General features: G+C 31.0%; 2 protein-coding genes across 2 annotated transcripts; one reads left to right on the top strand and one right to left on the bottom strand.

The window, feature by feature from the left end:
• The first annotated feature begins 673 nt into the window (after positions 1-673).
• On the top strand, positions 674-4143 carry LOC132740311 (uncharacterized). The gene is made up of 2 exons (XM_060728186.1): positions 674-893; positions 2950-4143. Exons 1-2 carry the CDS (start codon positions 848-850, stop codon positions 3408-3410), a joined length of 507 nt encoding a protein of 168 aa, XP_060584169.1. The 5' UTR covers positions 674-847; the 3' UTR covers positions 3411-4143.
• A 2636-nt stretch (positions 4144-6779) lies between these two features.
• On the bottom strand, positions 6780-8597 carry LOC132740310 (achaete-scute homolog 1a-like). The gene is made up of 2 exons (XM_060728185.1): positions 8296-8597; positions 6780-8025 (listed from the first exon to the last, which is right to left on the bottom strand). The coding sequence occupies exon 2, from the start codon at positions 8013-8015 to the stop codon at positions 7425-7427; it is 591 nt and encodes a 196-aa protein (XP_060584168.1). The 5' UTR covers positions 8016-8025; positions 8296-8597; the 3' UTR covers positions 6780-7424.
• Between the last annotated feature and the right edge of the window lie 1918 nt (positions 8598-10515).

The raw sequence follows: 10515 nt of genomic DNA, 5'->3' as shown, positions 1-10515 counted from the left end.
CATAGTTTTTCGAAATGCTAAAATGATTGCATGGACGTTTGCATAAAATCTTTATAAAGCATGCTTATAATGATAATTATAATGATAATAAATAATAACTACGATGATAATGCAAAAACAATGTAATGAATCAAAACAGAACAAAACAAAATGATTCATAAATATGCCATGAATTAATTTATTTTTTTTTTTGAGAAAAGCTAAAGATATTGCATAACACGCATATTTCCGACATTTCTCTTATTTTGAAATATGCAAATCCAGTGCTTAAAAGTAGCCCGTTCGTTTCCTTTTTAACTTTGATGTAATTTTAACATGTTTTTTTTAATGAACGAAGCAAGTACTATCATGTTATGAAACATTCATGTTTAAAGGCCATATATTCTTCAAATCTGTAATATAATACGGTATGTTATATTATTTACAGCAACATTTACGTACAAAAATCACATTCACATTAAATGGACTAAAGGTACTGTTGATTCTGAATTATTTCATTATTCATACGTCTGTGATTACAACGGTTACTATTGCCTCGTTTTAAAATATTCTTCGGTTTTGAAGTAGTTTATTACGCATCACGTGAATTTTAAGTCGGAAGAATACTAGGTGTATACCTTTAAAACGCAGCATTTTATACAAGTATTGTATACTTAATCATTCATTTTCATTTTTGTGGTCAGACTATTTAACTTACGTGACAATTCTTCACGTGCTGTTAATCTGGTTATTGAAGTGACTAATCTACTGGGGGTATAATATAGTTCAGTTCGCTTAATAAACTATCATACACAGGTACTATAACATCCTCTACAAAGATTGCACATACAGTTTGAAGGCCTCAAATATGAAGTTAACAATACAGATATTGGAACTTTTACTTACATATATCGGTAGGTACATTATTTAAAAAAAAACAGGGAGAAATAATTACAAATTAAGGGAGTACAAATGAAAAGAGACTATCTAACGGTTGATGGTCATAGGGCTTTTTCATTAATTAGCCGTCTCGATTTAAGCTGTATAGTTTTCATAGAAGAATTATCTTTAATTTTCATTTTAGTTGAAGGATCTTTGTTTAAAATTTATTTTAAATGTATTTCGAAGCAATACAATATGTTAAATAATTATTCTAAATAAAGGAATATGGACTAGTATGTGATTTATAATAGATTTATTATGATCTAAATGGATATCTGCGCCGCATATTGAAAATTATGGTAAAAGAAATAAGTTTGTGTAAAAATTTAACATATGTTTTGTGACGTGTAAAAATTTCTGTATCTTGTTTTGTTTCTAAAATCGTTTTATATTTAAAACCGCAATAAAATCCTTTTATTTTTTTATTTAATTGAAAAAATGTTTAACTTTTTACTAGTAAAATCAAACAATAAATCGATCAAATATTTAATGTCGATGTTTAAAGTTCTCTCAGATTTATTTCTTTATTTATTTCATATTATTCAATTTAGAAAACTTAGAAATTTCTTAAAGTAATGTGCTGCTAACTTTTGACAACAAGAATGAAAGATAAATTCTTAATAAAAGCGGATATTTTTCAACACATATCAAACAGCATAAAATATGTCCAGTAAAAATCGCCTCATTGTTTCATTTAGGTATATTAACAAAATTCGTATTTCTAGCAAACATATTGGCATAAAAAATTTCATTTAATTTTAAACCTAGTAATCATCTTTAAGTTATAAGTGACATACGAAATTCGAATTCAATTATAAACTCTAAGAAACAATTAAAATACAATAAAAAATCAATTGAAATGTAATCAAAAGTTTGTTCAGGATCAAAGTTGCGTTTAAGATACGTGGGTGATCTCTTATCACAATCTTTAATGTTTCGCTTATAGTACAGTTGGTACAAGGATAATAAGATATTGCAATAGATGTGAAATGTTTAAGTACATCCTTTTATTACCTTATAAATTTATGTTTTATATCATGTCAGAAATTTCTGAAATGCATGTAATCCGATGTTGCTATACGTGCGTTTTTTGTTTTTGTTTTTAAATATTTTGATATACGTTTTGCTAAAAATAATTGTTTTTCTTGTACAGTATTTAAACACCAGGCTTAGTTTAGATAAACTGTTACATTTTAATGTAATTTCTCATGATCATCTCTTATAATTCCATATTGAATGGCATTACTACTATTTATTTTGTTTTAAAAGATATATATTTAGAAATGTATGTTTTATCATGTATATACAATGATACGATGTATATAAAGATACTACCGGTACATTTGAATTAACAGTTAGAATAACTCTAAATGGCATGTAAGCATTGCAAAAATAATGAGGGGTAAGATATACAGTTCATTGTCTGGCGTAAATTGTGGCAATCTTGATGACCGGATCATTTATTTACTATAAATGTACTACTACGATTATCAGGTCAATTGTTTAAAACCACCATAAATCAGATTGACCCAGTTTTAGGAAGTATTATTTGCAAAGTACTTGAAAGTAGTTCTAGTTATTAACGTTATAAAGGCAGAATCCGAACTTACGATCATACGATATATATGTTGTTTTGTGTTTTGTTTGTTTCCACATAGGATGCTAATATTTTTCTATATATATAAAGATTACGCAAAGTATGTACTCACTCTGCAAAAAAGCAAGGTAGAAACTGGATCTGAGAGTTGGGGGAGAGTGTGAGGGAGAAGTAACTTAATAATCTATTTTTCTTATTTCTTTGTATATGAAACTTTGAAAAGAGTACATAGCTTATCACCAGATATGTCTATAATTTAATGAATACAGAAATAAAAAGTCCTATGAATTATGACTTATTCTATAACATACATATACCATCTTCATTTAACATATCTTGCAAACCAGAAACCATTGCAATTCTGCAAGTTTACGAAGAATAATTAAAAATTTTGGACTGTGGATTTTATCAAAAGTTAATTTATCTTTCAGTGGTATCAGAATGCCTTGTTGAATCACGTGATCCCGGGAATCACCTTTCATTGGTTCATCTTCTACGATCAAAGCGTTTTGATTTTACCATGTTCAGTTGTACCGACTGCAGACCAGTGATGGAGTGTCACACAGATTCATACTGCAAGTATAAAAAGGGAGACAGATATTCATGTCAGTTTAGATGTTGCTCGTTCCGGTGTGTTATTGCTGGTTCTAGTGGCCATCGTGCTAACAACATCTTCCAGGATGACGAGCCACGTGATGAAACTGGAAATGTCAGTGTTGATAAACAACAATATCAGGAGTTTACGACAACAGATGAATTGAACATTGAAGACAATATGAATGTCACAGCAACCGCTTTACCCTCTGTAAGTTTAGATATAAAGGCAGAATCGACAACTCGGGTAGTAACTGACAACACAGTAAATAACAAAAGCAGGGATGAGGATGGCTGACTTTGAAGCAATGATTGTCAATACTAGCCCTTCTATTTCAATACATTTTGATTGATAATAGATATATAACAGGAAAATGCTAATCCTAAAATTAGTTTTCTTCCAATCCGCTTCCTGAACAAAGAAGAACAATTTCCAAAATTAAATTGTTGGAGATTTTTGCTGTGCATTGCTTGTTTGTATATAACATAGAGACGATGCAGATTGTTATTGAGTCGAAGAACAAATTGACCTTAATTTTAACAAAATGCTTTTAAAATGTGTAACGTTTATGAACTTTCGTCTTTTTACCGTCTAGAGCTTGAACTAAAATGGACGTTCTTACTTAAACAAACTGGTATTTTGAATAGAGCTGAATAGATTTATTCACCTTTCACAACAATACAGTTAAATACTTGAATTTTTATAAAATCAATAATGAAAATGAATTTGTATGTGTTACAACCCATTTCTAACCGTAAGGAAATTTCTCCTGAACACTCAGATATGTAAGAAGTCTGTACATATGCATTAATAGAAACATACTGGCATACACTTGTCTATCTCTTACAACGTTTAGGGATACTATTGTTGTTACTGTTGCTTACATACTTTATCACGTTATTTAGAATGTAGTAAATAAAATTGTTTGCATTATAAAGTGAGAATTCTATCATTTCGACCATCCTGGACTTGTTATATGCTGACAAATATTAACTTATATATATATATATATATAAATACATACAATAAATATACCAATATTTTGTTTGTTTTTTATCATAAAGGCGAAACATATCGAAGTATATCTAGTTACATTGACACGTATGATCGAGAAAAATATGAGAGTTTTACCAGGAAATATATTCATTTTTGGATGCATTTGCGTCTTGGCATCCTGAAAAATTGCAAAACCAACGTGAGTAATATATTATGCTTCTGAATCTTAGTAAGGTTATACAACGTAGCCTTTATCATGTTAATCTAAAATATTTCGTAAGATGATTCTAAAGGGACTCCACTGAGTTCTTTTTTTTGACATGACGAGACTGGAAATGTTTTTTCCGAGATTTATGTTACATTTGATGTAGGTCTAGACCAATATCTTCTGTGCAACATTTCACATCATTCGCTCACTCCGTTATGAAAACGTAAAAATCCAAAATTGAAAAGCGTTGCTACGCTTTCACACAAATCGGGCTAAATCAGCACACAATACGAATTTGAATTTATTCTGATTATATTTTTAAAAGCATGTTTATGTTTATAATGTTTTAGCCTTTTGGACTTCACTGGAGTTCCTTTAAAAAAAGCAATATCCATTTAACACTGCCAAGTTCATTGAACTGTTGAACATGTAAAGTCTTTGGTACATGAAATACAACATACTCCTAATGAGTAAAAAGGTCAATAACAAGTAAAACAAACGTATTACATCCAAAGAACCGGTGGGAATATTTCAACTTTATGAATTTCCGATTTCATCTTCGTGAATTCACGATTTTATTTTTGTGAATTCACGTTTTCAACCAATTTACGATTTTAACTTCATAAATTCATTTTTCAACTTCACGGTTTTAACTTCACAAATTCAAGATTTCATCTTCTCCAAATTGTAATCGTGAATTCACGAAGTTCAAAGGTTGAAGTCATGAAGTTAAATTCGTGAAGCTGAAATCTTGAATCCGTGGAGTTGAAGAGATGTATTCATGAAGTTGAAACCGAGATTTTAAGAAGTTAAAATGTCACCACCGGCCTTTCGTATACCACGGTGAATATTTTTTGTGGTTTTTATACTGTTTGGAAATTGGAATTTTATATTTCTGTACAACTATTTTAATTAGGTTAAGGGCAAAAACCAAAGCTATGTGCGCAGCTTTCATATATGATATATTTGAGCCGCGTCACGACAAAACAAACATAGTGCGTTTGCGACCAGCATGGATCCAGACCAGCCTGCGCATCCTTGTAATAGGATTGGAAAGCGAACAGCATGGATCCTGATCAGACTGTGCGGATGCGCAGGCTGGTCTGGATCCATGCTGGTCGCAAACCCATTATGTTGGTTTTGTCGTGACGCGGCTCATTTGTCATACTCTGCAATAAATGGCAAGTATCTCGAAACATGTTACTGTCTTTTGTCTAAAGTACAATGCATACAATTTCTCAATATGAGAATCAATGCAATCTAAATATTAGCTTTAAATTAACCGTATTCCTCATCATCACCTTTAAATTTCAATAGAAACAAGTTGAAGAAAATGATCATGTCCCAAAAATTGTTTACAATGCTCCTAACTGTTTTAAATGAATCGATCCTGTAGATGTGATCGAAAGGCCGTTTTTTTTTTGCCCTGAAGAATTGTGAACAATGGCTTTCACTTAAGGACTTATATCCACGAGGACATCTGTCCTACATTATTTAATTTATGAATCATTTGCTTGCTCTTTGTTTTTCATTGACGAAAACTGTTTACATTAAAATAAGGTCAACAGACCGGGTAAATCATAAAGTTCTAATGAGTTTATCATATTTTATAACATCTATCATTGTTTATATTCTACTTGAAAATACCGTTCAGTGTCACAGTTTATAACTTTGAAATTTATATAACGTTCAAATATAAAAGTGCGTAGTTTTTGCTTGAGGACAAGTATAAGTTTTCATGCGATCATTAAAATATAATTAAATCATGATCCTTGTTAATGAAATATATATTCATTATCATATAAAATGACAGTAAACAGCAGGATATTTGTAATGTTATTTCGTTAAAAGAGATGATACAATTTAATTCCTTTACACCAGCTCTTAGCATAATATAAAGTGTATGCCCTCAGCAGTAAGATTAGAAAGCCGGCAATAAGTTTCCTCAAGAACATTGAAACAAAATTAGAACTAGCACCTTTGTAATTTAAGCAACATATACTAACATTATAGGGACGAGTATTTTTTATATTACAAAGAATTTATACAATCGGAATACATTTAGAATTATTGTTGTTAGAAAATCTAAGTATAACTAATTTTCTACTGTATACGAGATAGGTCTTTATATCTTAAGATTTGCAATGGGAATCAGAATTGCGTCGTACAAAACAAAAGCTGTCATTTAAAAAAAGCTGGTCGTCAACTTTTTGAAAATTGTCCCGTTACTGTGTAACTACCTTGATAAAGTATGATGTTTCAGAGTTTTCAACATTTATCATTGAATCTTAATTTTTGTCCAGGGTATTACATATTGTGTTTGATTTTCTTAAATAAATTTTCGTCAGAAATAAGTATATCCATTTATATATAATACCGGTAAATATCCTCTTATTCTATAATTAAAACATCAGATATTAGAAAAAAAATCTGTTTTTTGTTCTTATACTGTTTGTCTTAATTACTCAATATCACATAGATTTATAAAAACAAAACTGTAGGTTTTAGGTGAACGTAATTCTTCATTGAACCATTGTTTAATTTGAACTTCTTTTTTTCTGGCCTTTCTCAAGAAATCAGGTTAAAAACTAGATACTAAACTTTGTTGGCAACCTGTTTATATAGATGATAACTCACAACAACATATTAAACAATTCTAGTACAAATTACGTCAATTATGTATCGTTTCAAACCAAAAGAACACGTATCTTAAATCATGTGGCCTTACATAACACATTTCATTTGTTTCTCTATCTCCTGTTTGATTTCTCGCTGTTCTAAACTTATGGTATTTCCACCTTGTTTAATTCACATATACGTACGTACATGTATTTCGAAGATTAAAAGATTTAATATGTCTGTTCAGTATGAAATAAACTACATGCACAATCAACCAAAACGTTTGTCTGAGTCCATTAATCATTCACCATAGAGTGTGTTCACAAATAATAAGACAAATTAAACAGTGGCTGGGCATAGGTATTTTTGGACCGTCACGTACAATACATATGTATTTTTTTATCGAGAACAAGCCTTTTTCCTTGAGAATATTATTGTTTCTTGAAAACAATGTATACGAAGTTCTAGTTTTAGCTCTGAAAGCGACTTCAGTCTGAAAGAGCGTCAGTAGAATCAGACGACAAATACGACATGTCTGTCTCGCTGTCTGTGTCTGCATCATTCCTAGAATAATGATCTTGTTTACTAGCATCAGAATCATTTGATGTAGAGTATTCATAAACGGTGTTACCCTGCATGGCCCTTTCATCGCCTAGTACTGTCTGTAAATATTTTATATAACGTATGGCACCACGGAGAGTCTCAACTTTGCTTATTCGTTTGTTTTTATTTTTGATGGGTAAATGTTCTTTAAGTCTAATATATCCATCGTTTACACATCTTACTCGTTCCCTTTCGCGCTCATTTCGTCGTCTGATACATGTAGGATCAAATAGACTTGACCCGAACGGTGCCGGAAGTGGAATCATACAGAACGGTGAAAAGGGATCCGGTTTTAAAGTTGTATTAATATTGTACTTTATGTCGTCAGTGTTTCTGGTTATACATGAGTCTCGAGTCTGGTTACAGTTTAATGTTTGTTTATCATCACGTGGTATTCCAAGTTCTTTGCACGAGGGAGAAGAAAATTTCCCCGCAACAATGTATTCACATTGTTCTGAATCTTCATCCAGAAACATTTCTGCTCCCCTGAAAAAATATTATCAAAACGTTGGCATATTCTTTTTCAATTATCAACTTTTGTTTATAGAAATAAATAATGAATTGATAGAAAAGGGAACCAAAGTACATGCAATACATTAAAAAGAATGTCAGCATTTTCACATTTCATATTAAACATTTAAATATTCATGCATCTATTGTCTTTAATGACCATATATTCATTTTTATCAATAATAATTATATTTAAATATTTGAACATATAACAAGTTAGACTGCTTAAAAAATGCCGTTTCTTACCTGACTTTTATGGTTAGTCTCCAGTTATCCACGGATATAAAGACGTTTGTAACACTAACGCTTCTTTTATAATTACTTTAACGTCATGGATTCAACATCTGGACTTTAATTAAACAAGGGAGAATTAATTCCATCAATCATTTTTTTAAGGAACACTTCTAAAATAAATTAGTCCTTCATTTTCAGTCTCGACTCGTGGCAGATAATCGTATTAGACGTCATTAGAAGAGAAATACATTAATGATAAAACGTATTTAATCTTGTCAAATTCCTTATACAAATAAAATGGTTTTGGCGACCATTTACAGTTAGGCGCTGAAAGCTTCTTTAACGGAAAACTTGTAACATAATGCGGAAAATGCTCTTAGTGAAACGAAAATCTGAAAATACCTAATTGGAGACAGAAAAAAATAATTGGCAGATTAAAAAATGCAGTCGACACTAAAAGATATAACGAAAAAATATATAAGAATATTACCAAACAATTTTTGTACATGAGATACAAATACGTGTTCTGGTTAGAGTAATGTTGGCATTTATTAAACACATTATATTAAACACATTATACAACCGAAATATTTTCTGCTTAAACATGTAATTTTTTGAAAATCCGTACCGTTTGCTGAAAAATGTAAATACTGGTAAAACAGGTAAATATTGCTAAAACTGGAAAATTTTGCATTATTTATATACGTATACTTTAAAAAATCAGTAACACAATTGCAAATCAGCAAATGCTTGAATAAAACGTTAGTACCAATGATTGTACATATATCCGTATTTAATGGGGGATATAGACTGTTTTAATCATAGATAAGTAGTTTACTGTAATAAATAAAAAAATATATTTTATGAGATTCTTTTTGCAGTTACTTTACATAATGTCTCTCAACGGATTCAGTCTAAAAAAAATAAAGTTGGTTATTATATACGGAAACGTATACTGACCCCCCTTATATGTGTTGCTTTTTAGTTGATGTTTTTATCATTTTATTTGTCGGCAAATATTTATAAAAATAATCAATAATGGTCATTAAATAACTGTTAAGAAAAGTAACAGGCTATGTTCAAGGAAATTTATATTTGACATGATATTTATATTTCGTATTTGTTAGTTTTATTTAAACCGATACAAATAATTGTGTGTTTACAAGACTTTAAATATTTCGCACAATAGATAACTCTTCGTGATGATACAAATTATTAAGGTAGCACACCACAGTAATGTAAGCCACAGCTTCGAATGGCCAGGGAGGATTTCTTGGATATAGTGAATATTGTGGATTTAAATGACTGGTTGTCTTTAAAATGCATTTTCAGCATAAAATTTGTTTTTGTGACATCTAATATGATCATTGGCAAATTCGAAAACATGGCCAGAAATCACATGCTGTTGATTATGAATGTCAAGGCCGCCATTTTTTGTAAACATTGCATTTATACAGCATGCACGGTAAAAAGAAGTCATTTTACAGGGGGGTACAAACTTTTAGCAGTAGCAAAAAATCTACCTGGTTGAGGACTAGTTTCTTTGTGATATTTTGCATGTATAGGGAGTTGCTAAAGCAGAGACGGTGTTCCTTTAGCCTGTATATTTGCAGATATTTTTTGCCAGAGGGTCTAAATGTGTTGTTTTGGGTCTCGGGCCACTGTAGATTTTGGGCTTCAACGGAATGAATTGCAAATTTTTTGACTGCCTGCCTATTGCAGATGGGATAATTTCTTTGTAGATTTGCAATCTTATGTCATATATGTTCTCAACAAAATGTGTTTTCTTTTTCCAGGTTGTGTAGTTTGGTATCAGAATTATTAGACGTATTGCTTGTAGGACATTGACGGCAGGAACTTGAAATTAACTGTGGAGTGCTACCTAATTCCTTTCCGCGCGAGTAGTGTAGTGAGGAGAATTGAAGAAAGTGGAAAAGGTTTTACAGGTATTTTATTCTTTTTATATGCCCGAAAGAATTTCGGACATATTATGTTATACCCCCTGGTGTCCGTCCGTCTGTCCGTCCGTCCGTCTGTCCGTCCGTCCGTTAGCAATTTGGTTTCCGTAGCATAACATAAGTTCCATTTGGCCCACAATATTCAAACTTCATAGGACGATTGTCCATATTGGGTAGAAGACTCCTATTGATTTTGGGGTCATAAAGTCAAAGGTCAAGGTCATTATGACCTTAAAACTGAAAACGTTAGCAATTTGGTTTCCGGAGCATAACT

The sequence above is a fragment of the Ruditapes philippinarum genome, unplaced genomic scaffold (assembly GCF_026571515.1).
Source record: "Ruditapes philippinarum isolate M1 unplaced genomic scaffold, ASM2657151v2 ctg3266_1_1_1_1, whole genome shotgun sequence".
Taxonomy (NCBI): domain Eukaryota; kingdom Metazoa; phylum Mollusca; class Bivalvia; order Venerida; family Veneridae; genus Ruditapes; species Ruditapes philippinarum.
Note: the sequence above shows the minus strand (reverse complement) of the source record. Positions and strands in the feature narration are given on the sequence as shown.

Coding starts and splice junctions, on each gene's coding strand:
- LOC132740311 (XM_060728186.1), top strand. CDS start 848: ATGAAGTTAACAATACAGATATTGGAACTTTTACTTACATATATCG. Junction 894..2,949: donor ACTTTTACTTACATATATCG/GTAGGTACATTA, acceptor TTTATCTTTCAG/TGGTATCAGAATGCCTTGTT.
- LOC132740310 (XM_060728185.1), bottom strand. CDS start 8,015: ATGTTTCTGGATGAAGATTCAGAACAATGTGAATACATTGTTGCGGGG.